Source organism: Nesoenas mayeri (genome assembly GCF_963082525.1).
Source record: "Nesoenas mayeri genome assembly, chromosome: 1".
Lineage (NCBI taxonomy): Eukaryota > Metazoa > Chordata > Aves > Columbiformes > Columbidae > Nesoenas > Nesoenas mayeri.
Window position 1 is genome coordinate 210,434,322 of NC_137541.1, and position 19,931 is coordinate 210,454,252.

The 19,931-nt window shown below is 44.4% G+C and overlaps 2 protein-coding genes across 4 annotated transcripts in view; both read left to right on the forward strand.

The window, feature by feature from the left end:
• THAP12 (THAP domain containing 12) overlaps positions 1–12,886 on the forward strand; it is a 30,927-nt gene extending 18,041 nt beyond the window's left edge. The window contains exons 6-9 of one of the 3 annotated variants that reach the window (XM_080341132.1): positions 2,599–2,708; positions 2,994–3,141; positions 4,292–4,391; positions 12,810–12,886. In XM_080341132.1, coding sequence (XP_080197258.1) covers positions 2,599–2,708; positions 2,994–3,005 — 122 coding nt within the window. In that variant the 3' untranslated portion in view covers positions 3,006–3,141; positions 4,292–4,391; positions 12,810–12,886. Of the gene's footprint in view, positions 1–1,980; positions 2,121–2,598; positions 2,709–2,993; positions 3,142–4,291; positions 4,392–12,809 lie in introns of those variants that run through there. The other 2 variants (XM_080341131.1, XM_080341133.1) reach the window with 2 other exon arrangements.
• A 6,425-nt stretch (positions 12,887–19,311) lies between these two features.
• The window catches only part of LOC308037141 (uncharacterized protein), a gene marked incomplete at its 5' end in the record, with an annotated part of 180,928 nt that continues 180,308 nt past the window's right edge, over positions 19,312–19,931 (forward strand). Inside the window, one exon of the mRNA XM_080338679.1 lies at positions 19,312–19,323. Coding sequence (XP_080194805.1) covers positions 19,312–19,323 — 12 coding nt within the window. The remainder of the gene's footprint in view (positions 19,324–19,931) is intronic.

A 19,931-nucleotide genomic window follows, 5' to 3' on the forward strand; every position in this document is an offset into this window, starting at 1 on the left:
TAACTCCTTGTTTGGCTGCCAAGGTTCCGCTGTAAAGAAGCAGAGGAGCAGAGCTACTTAATTCTGTGGGTGCAGTGATCCCGTTTTCTCCCCACGCTCTGTTTCTGTGCAACGCTGCACATCTCAGAGTTGCCAGAAACATCCCAGTCACTCCGAGAAGGTGAAAATAAATCTCTTGACTGGGTCTGTTTCAAGAAACAGCTGCTAACGTGGAATAACAATAGGTGTTATCCCAAAGTAGGCTTAACATTCAATAATTTCCAGACCTCTAATGCTCTCTACTCTCCCTAAGGAAAACAGTTCTTAGAAAGAACAGCAGTCTCCCCACCATTTTGCCTATGTATAAGCAAAAAGAATGGAGTTGCAAGTATTATGTAGATCTGTATTAGTTTCAGAATACATACGTGTTCATTATAAGTTTACTTTGCAAAATAACATTGTTAACCAAATGGAGTTCAGTGCGTGTGTTCCATAACCGTGCCTGTCTTCTGTTTTAGCTGGCAACAGTCAGTCCCTGCAAGTCTCTGAAGGCAAGGCAGGTACTAGCAAAGTTTGTTCAGTGACACTGAGGAGCAGCAGTGACAGAAGAGGTGCCTGTGTTGTCCCCGTTCCTCTGTTTTGTACCGTCCCAAAGTTAAACACGTCAGCGTGTAACTGCCCGTGTGATCTTACGGTAGATGATGCTCTTGTGTTGCAGTGGCTACTCATAAGTGCTTTGCGTGAGGTTAGAAGAAAGGGTCCTGTGACATCTCTACCTCTACTAAAAGATACTGAAAAATGCTGGTTTACATTTGAAAATTGAGATCTCTGTCAAAGCCATGGCTGGAGGCAGTTTGGCACATCTGCCCATGGTTTCAAGTGTCTCATGGCCTCTCTGTGAGAGGTGACCTACTGAGTCTCTGGTCATCTGTGATGGTCAGTAGAGCTGGGACTACAGTCAGAGTTGGGACTACGTGCACAACTGCTGGAGTCCAAAGATTCAGCTGCTGTCAACTCTCCAGCCAGTTAATGTCTGAGGAGCTGGGGAAAGGACCATCTTTCCTTGCTTCTGGAAGAACCTCTAGAAGATCTACTCAGCCAGACACCACCTCTGGCATAGCCCACCAGCCTCAGTGAGGTTTTCTAGCAGGTAGATTCTGGAAACCAAGAGATTTCAGCATCTACTGTCAACGGGACACAGCGTTTGAGGGGAAAAGCTTATCACCAACACATTGTTTTTTTCAGAGCTTCAAGCTTCATGGCTGATGCCTAGTGGAGCAGCAGAACACTTCTGTAGAACTGGCACTTGCTAACTTGGTGATGGAAAGATGTTTATGAGCTATTGGGAAGGAGAGGTGATGGGTTTGAGTCATAAGAGAAGCAGAGGAGGGTTGGGGAGATATGTGATGGAGCTTGGTAGTGTGATGCTCTCAGCCTGTGTGCTATATAAGCCCAGAGCTAAGACCAGATATAGTCCTGGTATTCTCCATCCCCATCTTCAGGCTGAGCAGACACAGGCTGGAGGACTTTGTGCTGCTGACAGAAGAGGTCCCTCTCATGGAGCATGAAGGAGAAGTGGCCACGAGGAGGCTGATGATGGTTGGACTCACGTCCATCCCTGCGGGTCCACCGTTGTGCAGGCAGCCAACTAAAGGCACGCTTGGCCTCCTTCCTAAGCTGGAGGACTTAAGTTGAAAGTGAATCATCTGTTTCATTAAATCAGAGGCCACTTCAAGGACTGCGGCCCAATTATGCCACGTGTTGTACGTATCCCATAAAGAGTACTTGTGGTGAAATGGGATCCATATGGGCAGATCCTTATTAGTGAGCACGTCCCGCTGAAGAACAGCCTTGGGTATCTGCCTGCAGAGATCAGACTTAGCAAGATTCAGGCCTTGACTCTTAATTTATAGTGTTGAACAGCTCTCAAGAGAGGGAGTGATCCGTAGGAGGTTCAGTATAAAGTGGATGGTGCTGTGATTTGCATTTTTTCCTCCCAAGGAGTGAGGCTTGCTGCCCTTGCCTTGGTGTGAGGCTCTGCGCTCCAGGAATAAGCAGGAATATCGCAGTCTGGCCTGAATTCTTCCCTGGAGGAAAGAGACAGATGATATCATTGTTGGAGTTGTTTGGAAATCATAAAGGTACTTACTGAAATGAGAAAAATATGGTTTTCATTCCTTTTTTTAATAATCAAAAAGTAAGGGGAAGGTATGAGTGCCAGGAACCTCACTGAGAAAAGAATCTTTGTGCCCTGGAGGACTTCTCTTTCCCTGATTAATAAGCACTTCTAAGTCAATTTTTGGTTCATTTTGTGTGTACGTATATAAAGTATGCAAAGCCACATGAAGTTACTTGTTTGCCTTGCAGACGTCAACTTTGAGCAAAGCTTTGATTAAGCAGCAGCACATCCAGAGCAAAAGGCACACAGCTTATTCCTGGGAGACTTCGTCCACACCATACACAGCTCCTCCCGAGCCCTGTACCCTACGATCCAAGCACACAACTGTTAAATTACCAAAATACACAAGCCTAAACACATGCTAATTATTAGATAGTTTCCACTCCCGCTCTGAAAAGTTTAAGTGGAAGTACGCAACTGAGCATTGACTTTATTTTCAGTTTCGCTGTACATAACTACACCTTCCAAATCGATGTCGTGCATAAGGCCGGGAATGCTGTTCAGTGTCTGCGGAGACAGCAGAAAGCTTGAAGGAATTACCGCTTGGCAGGTGAGCAAAGCTCTCTCCGTTTAGCCATTCTTATAAACTTTAATCCCGTAAGTGTATCACCATTGCAGAAAATGTGTTTATTGAGAAACCTGGGGCCTCGGTGTGGGTTTTGGCATACGTAGAGGCACCCTTCTGCGTTATTATAAAAGCTGGATTTGGAAAGTACTTGTAATACATACAATTTGACATCGGGTATTCTTGTATTTTCCAGACTATTTCATGTTTTAACAACGGGGGTAGCGGAATAGATTCTTGACGCTAATCCTGACTCTTCGCACCTTTCAGGCAGGACGATAAAGCTGGAGCCTGGATGGGGTTGCCCGTGTCACAGTGCATCATTGCTCCTGGGAAACTCTTCAAAGTGAAAAAAAGATGCTGAAAATGCTGATCCAGTTATTTCCTGCATTATTTGCTTCGCCAAGGTATGCATAAGGTACTGCACACCTTGCTGCTACATGGTCCTTCAGGTCTCACCACTCTTCTCCCAGCACTAATACAGAAAGACCTGCAAGGAAGACAGGTCTTCCCAGGACAAAGTGCTGGTTTAGCGCCCTGTGTGTTCTATAGGTTTATGCCTGCTGTGCTCTAAGGTCATGCTTTTCAAAAGTCAGCGTTCTTGCATGCCCTTACTTTATATTTCTCGATTGGAGATGCATTGAGAGGCTGTGGTTTTTATAAAGTGTTTAGCGTTACCCCTCTCGGTGGGAAGGAGCTTTAAAGTGGTGTCAAGCTGGGCACACACAGTTAAAGGCACGAAAACCCACAAGATTTTGAAAAGCTCTGCTTAGGAACAAAATTTGGCATCTGAGAAGAGCACTGGGACTGTATTGTTTAGTTACCTTGGTATTATATTGCATTACCCAGGTGGCTTTCGGTATACTTGTAACTATAAAATCTAAACAATTTTAAAATTTGCTTTTCTTGATAAATCCCCTCATTTTAATTTTGGTTTGGGGAACAGAAAAACCCTACTGTGTTCAGTTTCTTCTGTTAAACTTTACATGTGCTATTTTTTTCTACCTTACTCTATTCACTTACCCATTCCCAAATTCACCCCAACAGTCCTTCACTTCTTTTTGTCTACAAAGTTGCATTCTCTTCTCAATTCCAGTTCCATGTTAGTCATTGCATCCGATCTTTGAGGCTATTTCCTCCTCTGACCAGGATATATTTTGCAAGATGTATCAGTTTAGGTTTACTGTTTAAACAAACAAAACCACCCTTTTTCTCACCTAGCCTCCTGTTTCTCCCCTCATCCTTAAAACAGCTCAAACTGATGAAAAACATCTTTAGACTTTAGTCTGGAGTGTCCCCTCAGGTGTAAGTGCAGGAAACAGCCCTTACCATTAATAGTATTGTGTATTAATCAGTAATCTACGATGCTAAATAGCATAACCCCCAATGGATGATTTATCTGCTGACTTTAGCAAGTGATACAGTCAGGATCCACTTGGAACAGCTACTTATTCTGCTTATTCTTTTTTGGGGTTGAGCATCTTGTTGGCACAGTCATTACCTGTTGTTTAAATTAAATACATGGCAAGCCATTGAAGATTAAAAAAATTGCATTTATTTTCTGACAGATAGAGAATGTTCTGAGATGTGATGGTCACACAGAGAGTCCACTGCTGAGCACGTGTAGCAGAAGATGTAGTGATGAGGATTCAGGTTGGATACCTGGCTGTAAGGATCCATACTTTGCTGTTGGATCAGGTCATATAGATCCATGCGCTTTACTCTTTGCACTTCTTTATCCTCTCTGCAGCGACTCTGCTTTTAAAATGTTGATTTGTAGCGTCATATCCCACTCCCTGCTACTCTGCATGAATGGTAAATCTAGATCATGGCCTGCTCTGATGTCAGGTCTGTGGTCTATGCAGGCACGCTTCAGCCAATGCTCTGCCCATGCTCCATTATATTTGTAAGAGCTAAGAACACAGTCCCTCCTGACATCACTATCAATTTGGATTCACACTTTGTCAGCAGAGGAAGAATATTGGAAACTAGTTCCATGTGGTTTTGGTTACTGAGGCATCTTCTCCCATAACAGCACTGTCACCTTTTGCAGTGACAGCAGTTTGTCATAGAATCATAGAATATTTGGGGTTGGAAAGGACCTTCCAAGCTCATCCAGTGCCACCCCTGCCATGAGCAGGGACATCTTCACCAGATCAGGTTGCTCAGAGCCCCGTCCAGCCTGGCCTGGGATGTCTCCAGTGATGGTTCATCCACCACCTCTCTGCGCAACCTGGGCCAGGCTCTCACCACTTTTAAGGGCAACAATTTCTTCGTCATGTCTGGCCTGAATCTTCCTGCTTTAGTTTAAAACCATCACCCCTCGTCCTGTCATAACAGGCCCTGCTAAAACATCTGCCATTTATGAACATTTCCACTTCACGTGTTCCTTTTCACACTGACACTCACACCGTCAGATCGAGTATCTCTGCAGAAAAGAAGGTGGGAACGGGTTGGAGACAGCAGCGTGAGTGTAGGAGAGGAGCGTAGGTGGGTAACATCCATTCGAAATATTAAATAACCACAACTGACTCAGAAACCTGCCTCCCATGTTTATTTAATTACAAAAAATTAATATGGCAATTTCTTCATTTCCAGCAAATCAGTATTTCCTGAAGTATTGTGATACTTTCCCTGAGCTGAGCGGAGCTCCACTAGGGTTTTCCTTACAGACAACTTGGTAATATCTTATTACATGTAAGAGTTGTGGTAAGTCAGCTGAAAATGTGTCTTGCATTCCTGGTTTGTCCCAGAGCTGCTGTGCAGTAGATGTTTCAGTGTGCTAAAGGTATAAAGAGTTACCTATGCAGTTTTTAGAGATATTTGAATATATCATAGACTTTACAGAGTAACCACTTCTACTGGGCTGGGAAAGAATTGGAGAGGAGAGCTATAAAATAATTGGTATTTTTGGTTCAACAGTAATCCTGATTAATAATTTTAAAATATCTCTTTTAAATAAGTAGTCATAATCTGGTGTAAAACAGAATTTTATACATTTTTAATCCTCTCAAGGTTAAATTGAAGATAAATTAAGACAAACTTGTGTGGTTAGATATCATCAAAATAAAATACTTCATCTTAAAAACACCGTTTCATTCATCCTGAATGAACCGTGCAGGAAAACAAAGCAATTCACAAAAATTTTCCCAGTTTACTGAAAGTTTCAGTTCAAAAACTTGGGTGAGTATTGTATAAAATCGTATGTCTGTACCACCCCAATCCAACCCATTTTCATAATAAAGACAAATTAAATCTTCCTTTTGTGTTATTTTTCAGTTTGTCAGATTGCTCACCTAATTCAAGTGAGTGCACAGATGAGCAGTGAGCAAATATTTTTTCTAGGGTTGGGGTTTTTTGCTTACTTTTGTAGATATGTAACAAGTGTTACTGCAGCAAGGTGAGGGCAAGAACAATTTTGGTATTTGAACAACTTGAGATTCCTTTTCCATGTGGAATAAAAACATGTGTTGTATTACAGAGAGTCACCTTAGACCTGACATTCTCACATTTCCTTCCTGCATTAAAAAAAGCAAAGAACAAGAAGTAAAACAATGTACTAGGAAGAAAGGCGGCAGTAATAATTTCTCACTAGGAATGCAATGGGCAAACTAGTTTTGCTTTCCATGCAAGGGAGATATGAGGTAAATACTGTCCTTGAAATCAGTGTGTTTCAGAGCTGACTTTCCAGATGCTGCAGTTAAATCTTGAAAGGTGTTCCAGAAAGTTTTCCCAAATTTATGATTCAGTACAAGCTCAGCAGAACTAAGTGGGAAATTGTGGCTTTTTCTGTGCTCTCAGCACTTCACTGTACTTGTGTCTAAAAGGTGACAATGATGTCCATATGTTTGTTTTGTGATATTATTTCATTACTACTTCTTCATACACGATTCATCTCAAGTATTTGGCTAAGTGTTCCTGAGCATGCAAACTCACATTGTGACGTAGGGAATTATTAAAATAAAACCCTTGTTGTGTAATGAAAGACATTTTAATTCTCAAGAGCATTTTCCCTACACGTGTTTGACAAGACCACCTGTTTTGGAGCAGCTTCTGAAGTACGCCAGACACAGCCCATGTGGTACTTAGAGGTCAACGAGAGCAGTGATGTGTTCGACAGCTCTAGCATGCTCTTGGTTTTATTTTCTTTTAGGAATAAACTGTGCCCATATCCCATTGTGGATGAAAAATTACTGGTGTGTAACTGTCATCACAGAGGATTGGGGTATGAAATGGGAATGGAGGTGGGGATGGCTGGTGTGACCTCAGCCGCTCCTTAGAGAGCTTCTAGTAACTTGGGTTAGACTAGATGAACTTTGAAGGTCCCTTCCAACCCAAACAACTCTATGATTCTATGAACTTGCAGAGCTTGGCTTCCTTTCCCTGTACAATCAAAGATGGGACATGATCTACCCATCCTTTCTCACCTCCTCCACCCCATGCCCAGCATGGTGGTGAAGATTCAGGAGAGGTTTACCTACAGGATACCAGATTCCTTGCACTGTTGAAGAGACATCTCCCATCCTCCTTGACTCTGTGTTCCTTCTAGGAGGTCCCCCAGGTCTCTCAAATGAGTGAAACCCCCGTCTCCAGCCACATATCCAGCCACCTCATGAACATATGCAATGTATAGAGCTACAAAGCTGGTGAGGGGTCTGGAGCACAAGTGTGATGGGAGCAGCTGAGGGACCTGGGGGGTTCAGCTGGAGAACAGGAGCTGAGGGGAGACCTTCTGATCTCTGAACTGCCTGAAAGGAGCTTGGAGCCAGGGGGGGTCGGGCTCTACTCCCCAGGAACAAGCGCCAGGAGCAGAGGAAACGGCCTCAAGTTGCGCCAGGGGAGGCTGAGGTTGGATCTTGGGAACAATTTCTTCCCCAAAGGGCTGTGGGGCATTGGAACAGGCTGCCCAGGGCAGTGCTGGAGTCACCATCCCTGGAGGGGTTGGACAGATGTATAGATGGGGTTCTCAGGGACTTGGGTTAATGATTGGACTCAATGATCTCAAGGGTCTTTTCCAACCAAAATGATTCTATGGTTTTTACATGGGAGAGACCGGCATGTTCAGGCCTGTGCAAAGCATGAGTACTAGCTACTAAGCTGGCACTGAAGGACACGTCTTGTGGAAGTGGTTTCGCTCAGCCAGGCAGGAGAACATGGAAGGACCAAAGGACTGGGTATCACATACAGTTTATGCTATTCCTTCTAGTTTTTTCCCCATCACCTTCTCACCAGCAGTTAGATATTTAAGTACAGTATTTTGTTGCGGTAGGAATGATCACAAGAAACTTCAGCAAAGCCTTTCTCTGCTATTTTTTTTGGTCTCCTAAACCACCAGGATACCAATTTATGTATGAGTTCTTCCATAATGCACTCCAGCAGAGTTGCTTTGATCCTGCCCAGTGGAAGGATGGCCCACAGACCTTAAAATCTGTTTGCTTAGGTGTGTATTTTTTTCTTTATTTCTGTCTCTTTTTTTTTTTAAAGGAGAACTATTAGCCAAGTGAATTTTCACAACAGGTTTTACTTGGCTCCAAGTTCAAATTTATTGTGGTGCTGATGATGATCTTTTTTATATTCCTTCTACAGGGTGGTTGTGACAGGCTGGAGCACCTAATTTGTGCAAGCAGACAGCTCAGAAAATAAGGAAAATGCAACAGCTGGAGAAATCCAGCTCTGAGGGCTGGAATGGTTTCCTTGTGCGGATTTCTCCAAATCACAGCTAAGAAGGGGCACGGCTCGCTGAGAAAATGTGTGCCCTGTAAAATAAAAGGATTAGGAAGCCACTTTATAGCTTGTGAGATTTATGGTTTCAGAACAAAAGGCTGTAGTTCCCTTGGCCTGCAGCTCTAAAGGAGGCCAAAACAAACTGCTTTAAAGCTTTGGTTCAAAAGGAAGGCTCAGACCCCCCCTTATGTGGGTCTTTGTGAATGATGGGAATACTGGAAAGAGTCTTGTGTGTCCTGCAGCACCTCTAAGCTACCACTTTGTGTTGCTTGAATGCGGTGGTATTGAAAGGTAGATTTGTTCCAAATGTCCCAACACAGTGGGAATGTCAACCTGGAAACCCAGTGATAGAGCAGTGATTTTTTAAAAATATATATTATGGGAAAGATTGCAGAGGAAATGTGTGATGTGACCTTTTTTCTGTTTGTTGGAGAAATACAAGCACAAGACATGGCATCGCCTCGCTCTGTTGGAGAGAAGAACCAAAGTTTTTTGGGGATTAGCAGAGCCCAAAAGGCTTCATTTCATATCGATTTGGGTCTCCAAGAAGAGCTCACCTGGGTGGATTTTCTGATAAAGGGTGACTCCACATCAATATTTTCCTATAGTGAAGGGAGCTTAAAGGTCTCTTGTAGCTCTGCAGGGCCTGTTCTCCTTCCCCATATTTGTGTGGAATTAGCCAGTTGGTTGAAAGGTACCAGTGGAAGGCTTGATAAACTCATGCAAATACCCCAGGGCTTTAAGAATTCTTTTTCTTTCAGAAACTTGGCTAAAAACATCGAGTCAAAGAACAGCATATGTAAGAGCATGCAGAACTGTCTGGCAACTTAGTATATTCTAGCAGACAAATAGGGTAATTTACTTTTTTCTATTGAAAAGCCAGGTATATTAGGATTCTTTTAGGTTTTACATGTGATACGTATAGAAGGACTGGATAACTTACTAAAGACTAGATTAGTAAACTTGATTATTCCCAATAAGCATCTCCAATTTAATTTATTCTGGAGGATTCGGTCTTCCAGCCCAGTCGCATGAGGACTCGCTCTAGCGTGACCAGAGCAGTTCTGGCGTAGGAGTGTTTGTCCCTGCTTGATTGCTTCAGATTCCTTCTTGACACTGGGAACCCAAAAGGACTCCCAGGCTTCTGACAACATTTATCAAGCCCAGCTGCCAAGGAAGGATGCTGATTGTAGGCAGCCCATAGTATGTCATGGAGAAAACATTTCCTTCTTCTGTGCTTTCCAAGTCACTGAGGTCCTTCTGTGCAAACAGAGACAACGTTAAATTCCTGCTTGGCAGCCTCCAGCATGGCCCTGTGGGGTTGTCTGCCTACCACAGAGAGCCACCTGCATTTAAATGTATTCACCTTCTTTGCATTAATCTAAATGCGCCCAGGAGCAGTGGGGATGTGCAAGGCAAGCCAAGAAGGAGAGCATCGGTCACCGGCAAACGCGTCCAGATTTTCTAATGAGGCTGGTGATCGTGGATGCCTCAGGTTTAAGCTGGTTAATTTGCCCAAAAGACTTTCTAGCAGTGTGCTCATGATTGCTGTTCAAATGTCTTCTTTCACATAATTTCAGATTTCTTGAATACTTCAGCCATTTTGAGAAATTATGGCAACTGAGAGGCCATCAAAGGGACTTAAAGATTGTGATAATTGTATTTACTGGATTAAAAATCAGAATAATTCAAGCTTACCTTTCTGTAAGTGATTGTATGCTTTGGTGTTCATATCTAAATGCTTAGACAAATGTCCTGATTTTTGAATGCTCAGAGATTGTCTTGAATCTCCCAGGCGGATAGCCTGGATTTTTGAACTGACTTTTCGTGTTATTTAAAAGGTGAAAAGCAATAATTTGGGAAGTGGAATCGATGCCAAGGAGCCTTGTAAAACCTGTGAGTCTCCCACTCTCTGGCCAAGCGTTTCCCTCCACCTCGTGGGTTTACACGGTGAGAGAAAGTCTAATAATGATGAGAGAAGAGAAAGAAGAGGTTTCTGGGAACGGCAGCCAAGTCTGTCCTGAGGAAATATTTAGAGCTCAGTCTGTTGTGAATTTGAGCTCTTCAGGGTTGCACTGAAATGAAGTATCAAGTGACAAGAGCCACATTTTCTGGTCTGTACATTACAGCAATAATAGAGAGACAAAGAGATCTTCCCAGTTCTGTGAGCTAAATAGTTACTTTTAGCTGATATCTTCCCCATTCCCATAAGACAAAGACACACAAAGTTGTCTAAACTTCTCCATTGTCTGTTTGGTTGGTTTGTTTCTTCTGGGAGATGATGGACATCCTTGGTTTGCAGCATCGCCAAAATCACCGTTCTCTCTAAAACTGCAGCTCGGTATCTTCCCGCAGACACTGGCCAGACCCAGCACTACAGGGAAAGCTGCAAAAATCTCTTTAGGATGTATTATGAGGTGAGATGCCTGAAGGAAAAACTTTCTCCTGGCCCCTTCCTAGTAGGTTGAGGTTCAGCCACACACTAAGCCACAGGTATTTACAGCCTCCCTTAAGCTTAATATTCCTGATCACAGCTCTGGATAGGGTTTTTATCCTTACACAGCTAATCTTTCCTTTGAAGGGTACTAGAACTAACCAGGACCAAGGCATGGACGGTTGCGTAGTCATCTACTATCCTGAAGTAGTCCATTGTGCATGGTTTTGACCATGCTCTCCAACAGTTTCCATGGAGAGCACAGCCCTTAGGTTGCTCTCACTGGGCAATGTGATTAGGGCCACTGTGTTTTCACAGAATGACAGACTGGTTGGGGTTGGAAGTGACCTCTGGAGATCATCCAGTCCAACCCACCTGCTAACGCAGGGTCACCAGAGAAGATCTCACAAGAAGGTGTCCAGGTGGGTTTGAATGTCTCCAGAGAAGGAGACTCCACAACCTCTCTGGGCCGCTTGTGTTCTGGTGAGTATTTGGGTGTATGGATGTGGGCTGTGCTGTGCAAATGGTCTTCCAGACTAGAAAACATTCTCTGAAACATTTTGATTACTAAAAGAGATGTAGCCACTAATATTATGTGTCTCTCAGCTGCAGAGACACTGATTGTCCTGTTCTTGGGTTGCTGCCTGCCTGCAGAGAAGAACTGCTGGAGTTAGCAGACTTGGAGATAAGGACTTAATGGGGAAGGCAGCAATGTCCAGGCTGGAAGAAGCTTGTTTTCAACAGGGCGAGTAATTAGCACTAGAGCAGGTCACTAGAAGGAGGGTGGATTCTTTGTCATGTGGAGGCTTCAGAGTTAAATTAGATATTTTTCTGTAAGATGATGCTCCAGCTGGGTGCAGATTTATTAGTGGAGACAGAGGGGCTGTAGCTTCCTCCAGCAATAGCTCTGCCTCACGGGTGCTCTTTGCTGCCCTGTGTGCAAGGACCTTGTGGTCTGTGTCACACAGGAGGGCAGGAGAGGGGACAACAGCAGCCCCTTCCAGAGGTGAACATCCTCCCCAGTTTCATTTTGGGCGGTACAAAGCTACGAAGATGCTGAGGGTTCTGGAGCATCTTTCTTCTGAGGAGAGACTGAGAGCTCTGGGGCTGTTCAGCTGGAGAAGAAAAGCTGAAAGGGGATCACATCAATACTGATAAATATCTCCAGGGTGGGTGTCAAGAGGATGGACCAGACCCTGTTCAGTGGTGCCCAATGACAGGATGAGGGGCAACGGGCACAGACTGAAGCACAGGAGGTTCCATCTGAATATGAGGAGAAACTTCTTTGAGGTGCCAGAGCCTGGAACAGGCTGCCCAGAGAGGTTGTGGAGTCTCCTTCTCTGGAGACATTCAAACCCGCCTGGACACCTTCCTGTGAGATCTGCTCTGGTGACCCTGCGTTAGCAGGTGGGTTGGACTGGATGATCTCCAGAGGTCCCTTCCAACCCCAACCATCCTGTGATTCCGTGAACACCCCTTGTCACAGTGAGAGGTGATGCTCTTGTGCTGGCACAGCCAATGCTTGGCCAACTACTTTGTGTCTCCTCTTCTGCAGTTGTGCTTGGAGGTGGAGGAGTCTTTGTCTACTGAATGTGACATGTCGGAAGGAGAGGGGGGAAAAGTGATGGTGAGGGAACCAAGTTATTCAACAGAGCACCTATGAACACAGCCAAAAGGTTTCAGATGATTTCAAAATGGTCTTCATCATTTGCTTAATGGATTTGGTGTAGACACTACTGGCAAAAGTGATGCTTTTCTTTGCAGCTTAAAATGTGTCAGGAAACACTGTCAAAAGAAACACCACTACCAAAAAAAAATCACTACCAAAAGTCACTACCAAAGTTGAGAGGGCGACTGCAAAAAAACTCAAACCCTTGTATTGCTTTCATTTTCCACTGTGATCCTCTAAACTTTTTAATATTTTGCAGGTGCTATGGAATCACACCAAATATCTCATCCCAGTTGCTTTGAGGATCCCTAAATGTCTCTTTGGCCCAACCAGCAGGTGATTAGGTGTTTCAGTTTCTCACTGTTTCACTTTGCAATGCCTAATTGACTTCAGAGCCTAAATTGGGTTTTCCAAACTGATTTACTCACGTAAGAGCCTGCAGCTTACTGGATTTCAACAAGCCAAAATATTTAATAGTGCAACTGAGTCAGGGCAGGACCACACAGGTAGTTGGGTACCACAGCCCAGGTGATGAACAGAGATTTATTAAGCAGGCTGCTAGGTCGCTCACTTTAGCTCTTGATTGCTTATGACCACATCCTTACCCACCAACGTTTCTATAAGTCTTTTAGATGTTGCAGTACTAAACGTTGCTAAATACCCATGAAAATCTGGGCCAGAGTCTTCCCTTGCCTGAGCAACCATCTTGCTGCCGCAACAATGGTCTCCCATCATTGGCCAAACGTCTTCTGTGAGATGTACGTGAACCCTGCAAAGTCATTATAAAAGCAACAATTTCTACCTAGACTAGCAGTTCTGTGTTCACATCTTTCACTTGCAGTGTTACGTTTTAATCCGTTGTATGTGACTATAGAATAAATCCAGAGTAAGGTCTACAGGCTTTACGAAGATAAGCCAGATTTTCGCTGCAGGCCAATTGGCACCATTACCTGCTCAACTAAGAAACTGAATTTTGCCATTGCTTTATTACATTCTTAAAGGTTGGGGTTTTTTTTGTTGTTGTTTTTGTTTTTAAACAGCTGCCAAAGTTGAATAGTGGCTGGTTTGCATCCAGTGAAGAACAGACTTGGGCTAAATGGAACAGCTGCACAAAGATGTTCAACATAATAGGTAATGTGAGTCTTTAAACAAAACCCAGTGCCATCAAAGCCAAAATCCGAAAAGCTCTTAACAAAAACCATATTTGTAAAGAACAGATGGAAATAACTTGTTCTGAGCTGTATAACAAGATCACATCAATAAGCCCAGCAACAATGACATACAGAAACCTTCACACATGACCAAAAAACAACCAGAACCATACATGATACCAATATCTCCAGCTTCTCGAAAAGAGAGAATCAGGGTGAACAGCATCCTGAGAGGCTGAGGACAGACAGGATGCACAGTAGTTAACAGAGATGTTTTATCTCCATAAAGCTGGGGTTTGTGAGATTTAGGAAAGCATCATTCCAATACATTTTTCAACAGATCTGTTGAAAATACAACGTTGAGCTCCCAACCAGTCCATTTTATGCGTACAAAAAGCCAGTGATAATCGAGCTGTCCGAAAGATGAAGTAAAACTCTCCAGTATATTCCCCTGCGTATTTTTCTGTTATTTTTGCCACTAGATGTCCCTGATGACTTCACAGTGCGCTGGATCAGCCGCTTTCCCTGGTGAAGAGGAGAGCAAAGTCGAGATCAGGCTGTGACAAAAGCTGCTTGTGACTTTAGTTCCCAGGGTTTGTTTCTGATTAATTATACCTTGTGTTTAACACAGAGTCTGTGAGAGCTTTCTCAGCTATCTCCGTTTTTTCAAGTATCAGAACAGAAATAAAACACTTGCTGCCATCCATCGTTGGTCCTATTTCAGAGCACCTGTTACCTACTCTGACATTTTGATTTTCATCTCCTTCCCATCTCCCTGGTGGTCTCTTTTCTTATTTTAAGGGGGTTTGTTCTCCTTGGACAACATACACACCTGCCAGTACTGTGGACAAGGAGCAGCGATGCCTTGCAAGCGCGCTGTGGTCAGCACAAAGGGCTGTGGGACGTCGTGTAGAGCTCAGGGTGTCTGAACAAAGCACCATTTAATGGATGTTAATGACAGGCATGAGAATGATGGGAGAGAAGTCATAGAAACAACCCATAGGATCAAGTGCAGATGCTGATTCCAAGCTCCTGTACTCCAAGATGTGAGGTGGTTTGAGGATGAAAACCATGTCAGACGGTGACCTAAGCTGTGTAGTCCAGAAATGTGGACTGTATAAAATCATGGGATCACAGAATAGTTTGGGTTGGAAGGGACCTTCAAAGCTCATCCAGTGCCACCCCTGCCATGAGCAGGGACATCTTCACCAGCTCAGGTTGCTCAGAGCCCCGTCCAGCCTGGCCTGGGATGTCTCCAGGGATGGTTCATCCATCACCTCTCTGGACAACTGGGGACAGGCTCTCACCACCCTCAGGGTACAACATTTCTTCCTCATATCTGGCCTGAATCTCCCTCCTTTAGGTAAAAACTATCACCCCTTGTCCTATCCCAACAGGCCCTGCTCAAAAGTCTGTCCCCATCTTTCTTATGGGCCCCTTTACAGTCCAGATAGGCCACACTAAGGTCTCTGTGGAGCTTCTGTTCTCCAGCTGAACACCCCAGCTCTCTCAGCCTGCCCTCCCAGCAGAGCTGTTCCAGCCTCGCATCATTTCTGGGGCTCCTCTGGCCCCTCTCCAGCAGGTCCATGTGTGTCCTGTGCTGAGGACCCAGAGCTGGACCAGCACTGCAGGGGGGTCTCACCAGAGCGGAGCAGAGGGCAGAATCCTCTCCCTGCACCTGCTGCTCACGCTGCTGGGGATGCAGCCCAGGACACGGGTGGATTTCTGGGCTGCAAGCGCACTTTGCCGGCTCATGGCCAATCTTTCACTCTCGCCACCCCCAAGTCCTTCTCTTGGGGGTCGGTCTCCACCCCTCCATCCCCAGCCTGTTGTGTCTGCATGTTGTCTGGAAGATAGATAGTTGTCTTCTGCTGGCTCACAGAAAGTTGGACAGGCTTAGTACATCCTTTGACGTTGTCTGCAGGATTGCCCTCAGTGAGTGACAGTTTATACTGAGAGTTGGGGAACAGCCATGAAATGGAGGTTCTGGAGACTGTAGCAACTTTGATACTCCAGCTTTTAAGATGTAAAGAGTACTCTGCTCAGAGGTTAAGCAATGTGTGCCTGATGCTGAAGCTGACACCTGTGCTGCTTATCAGTATGGATGTAGTCAAAGCTTTATTTGCTTGCCAGAACAATGCTACCCACAGTCTCATCAGTGAACACTGGCCAAGTGAAGCCCAATTTTACCCCATAAGTCATGATCAAGGGCTCAGATTCAGCTCAGGAGATTGTCTGGAAGCAAGGAGAGACCAAAACTCCAGCATGTGTGTCATTGCCCTTCATGCTACAGCAATGCTGTGCCTGAGGTTTCCAATAACCCAAGCAAGAGCAAGCCTTGCATTTATGGTGGTGGTTTGTTCTTGTGATTTAGCAATCTCAGAGCTGCAGTGGAGGCTGCTGCCACTTTCCTGAGTCTTGAAACCCGGTCCCATGGCTTTTTTTGCCATTGATGCAACTGCAGAGACTAGTCGCTGCCCTAAGAGAGCTTTTCCCCTCTTGGACAGGCATGAATGTGCCCCATGCAGGCTTTGCAGGGGAACATGAAGTCTCAGAGTTATAATCTCTTCACCATTACAATGAATAGATAAACTCAGCAAGCCTTCAAAATATCATCACTTTTCCTTTTTGCAGTTCACCGCTCTGTGTTTCCATTCATTCCTGACAAAAACGGGAAGCTTTCAACGTCAAATGACACCTTCACGATTTCAGCGTGTTCCCACGACGGTTCAGGACAATGTCCAAGTGCAAGGAAATTCCGGGGATGCTCAGAGGCATATCACAGGGGAGGAGCTTGGAAGAAAATATCAGAGAGCTCATGTTTTAACAGGCTACCCTCAAGATAATGGTGAGAATTAGAGAGTTTTGTCCCTTTTCCGTTATTTAACTCCGTATCTCTGTAGCAATTATCAGAAGGGAAGTGCTGCACGGGATAGGTGGGGCTTTGACAAACTATGACATAAATTCTGGGCCTGGCAAATATGGTCAAACGTATCTTCTGAACTCACATGACAGCACACTCGATCTGGGTTTAAAACCAGTAAGTTCAGGAAGAGAAGGTGGGATCGAGAGCTTGGTCTGGTCCCTGATGCTGATATTGCATCTCCTGCGAGTGGGAGGATATGTGGCTTTCTCCTCTCTTTACCTGCTCCCACTAATGGAAAAGCTGCACCTAAAACTGATGTGTGTTTGAGCACAAATCCATTTTTCTCCTTTCTTCATTTATTCTGTTGGCTTTCTTTGTTATGATTCGGGTCAGCAGTAAACCTTGGCGTAGTACTGAGTGCTGTTCTGAATTGCAAATGGGCTCTTTCACATGCATCTGCATTCCATAGTTTGACCATTTTAAATCAGAGAATAGCGATATTGACCAAAAGAGATTGTGACATTTAAATGCTTGACAAGTCCTGGGGGACAGAAGTGACACTGAACTGTGTGAGCTCCTGTGGGACACCGAAGAAGAAAACCAGTAAGGTTATATGTGCAAATCATGCTCTGGCATGTAGGTTATTTCCAGGAATCAAATAGTCACATATACAAAAAGCTGCCTTAAACTTGTGGTTGCATCCACTGAACTTAAAGGCATTATCTGTGATTTGTCATAGAGAACTGATAATGACCTTAAAAGGAGTTACGTGGGGACTTTTTCCTCCATTTGAAGGCTGGATGAATCTAGCTTAATTATCTAGTCATATCTAATTCGACATCTGGCTCACTGACTTTCGTTCAGTGGTTTTTAGAACATGCTCCAAAACCTGTGGTGCCTGGATTACTTTGATCATAGGTGGAGACAGGGTATGAAGAAGCCAAATTGGCTCATTACTTAATTAAATTAGGGCAGAGGAAAGAGCTGGGACCCAAATGGGGATGTGACACTGTCCTTTGCTAGTCCCTACAGCTCATCCATCCAGTAGCTGCTGTCTTTCCTGCTGACTCCAGACAGATGTTGAATGCCTGGTTTATTGACAGTACTGATTGCACAAAAAAAGTCATAAACACAATGTAAAGGGAAAAAGAGGTGGAGTTGAGGTGAGTTTTTTTAACCTTTTCCTTCTCCTCTCATAAATAATACAGACAATTCAGTTTTCATTTCAGTCTTGGTCTCTCTTTGCTTCCGGAAAACCTCCTGAGCTGAATCTGAACCCTTGGTCCTGTCTCATGGGGTAAGGTTGGACCTCACTTGACTGGTGTTCACTGGTGAGGGTGTGGGCACCATTGATCTGCCAAGCAAATAGAACTCTGACTATATCCACACTAACAACCAGCACAGGTCTCAGCTGGCCATACAGCTCAACTTTTAGCATGGTCCCTGAAACAGTTTTAGCCAAGACCAAGCAGTCCCAAATGGTCCTGATCAGCACAGGTCAAATAGCCTTCCCAGTGATTAGGATGGACATGACCAACGTGTTCTGGAAAGCAACAGAGATCAATGATAAAGCTATGGACTCTTGCTTCTCATCTGGCCAGGGAATGGGCCTTGGCAATGCTCAGTTTGCTGGCATAAAGACAACTGAGATACTTAAGTGCCTGCTCTAGAAGATGTTCTGGTAAGACAAGCCTCATAGGTCACAACATTTCAGCTTTTTTACGGGGTTGTTCAGTTCTGTCCCTTTCCTCTTATGAAGTACATGTGGGAGCTTAATCCTAAAATTGGCAGGGGAAGAGATGTGGAAGGAGCAGAATGGGTTTTATTTGAATGAATGGGTTTTATTGGACATCAGGGCTGAGGACACCTTTCATCTTGCTGCTTTGCTGAAGCCTGAAGTCAAGGCAGAAGTTGAGCAATCAGTCACTCCTTTCTGCTTTAAAACTTTCCCTAATTCTTCTTTACAGTAAGATGCACTGAATTCAAAGTGGGAGATCATATCCAGGGTGGATGCTGAAGGCAAGACCGCAGAAAAGATTTTGAGTGAAGTTTACAAACAGCTTCTCAAATGACTTGAAATACGTTTCCTTGGCTGTATTTCAGTTGTTTCCCCAACTCATTGCTCCTTTGTCTTGTAAACTGTTCACACTGAGGGACAGCTACTTCTATACTTTGTAAGTATTTTCTTCTGGTTGTGTTGATACACAAGTGATCACATTTTGGGTCAAAACAGAGATGAGATTTCCAAACCGCAAGTAACGCACCTCCTTTAGTATATTGGCCTGATATGGAGAATTTCTTACCTGGTGATTCCTGCAACAGCATTTCCAAATAGAGCAGGTAAAACCCTTTTCCCTAAGCTGAATCCTGTTTCTGTAAGAGTGGCCTTCACCCCTAGGCAGCTGTAACATCACATCACATCACATCATATTCCAGGTGCAGCCTCACCAGCACTCAGTACACATAGTGTGTGTGACATTGTCATAAATCAATGGTGATCTTTATCGTTATCTCAATGCAGACAAGGACTGATTCTGGATCAATGAGGTGAAGAGAAGTCACCCATGGAAATGCAATCTGTCTGGCTGAACACGGATGAGGAGGAGATGGCAGGAGTGCTGGACAGGGCTGATTGTCAGATATGAGGGGAAGAAACCTGTGAGATTTTCAGACAATCTCTCCTTTTGTGATTAGGATGGAGTCAAACTGAAGGACTTGGCTGCACACTTGGTTGCAGAAGCAGCATGAGGATGGAGGTAAGAGGAAAAAGGTGGACGTGCTCATCACTGAGGACAGTAGGATGCAGATAGGATATGTATACGTTAGGATTCAGGTCATCTTTAGCCATCTAAGGGCTCAAAGTAAACATAGTTTGACCCTCACTGTGGTCTATGGGAAAAAGTGAGGCATTTCTAGGGGGTGGTTGTAGGTCTATGTTAGATCGTCAGCTTGGGGTGGACTTTCTTAAATAATACCCTGCTCTCCCTTTTCACTACAGGAGGTGACTATCTTGTGCTGGACTTAAGTCAGTGAAAACTCCCCTCCCCAACCTCTTATGGAGGTAAAACCAGGGAAATCCAGGCGTGAATACCCAAGTGACAGCTTGTAAGAGACATGGCCAACAATCAGCTGCAAGTGTGAGAAGGGTGAGAACAGGAGGCTAAAAGAAGGGCTGCCTGGGGTGCCAAACAGCAGAGATTACTTGGAGTGGATCAAAGGAAAGGGAAGCAGTGCATGATAATCTGGGATAGCCCTTCTCCAGGATGGGATCTACTGGGCTGCAACCTTGAATCTGCAGGTAAGCAGCAGGAGCCAGAGGGAATGGGTCTCTTAAAACAGGACTGGATGAAGGAACGATGTGACC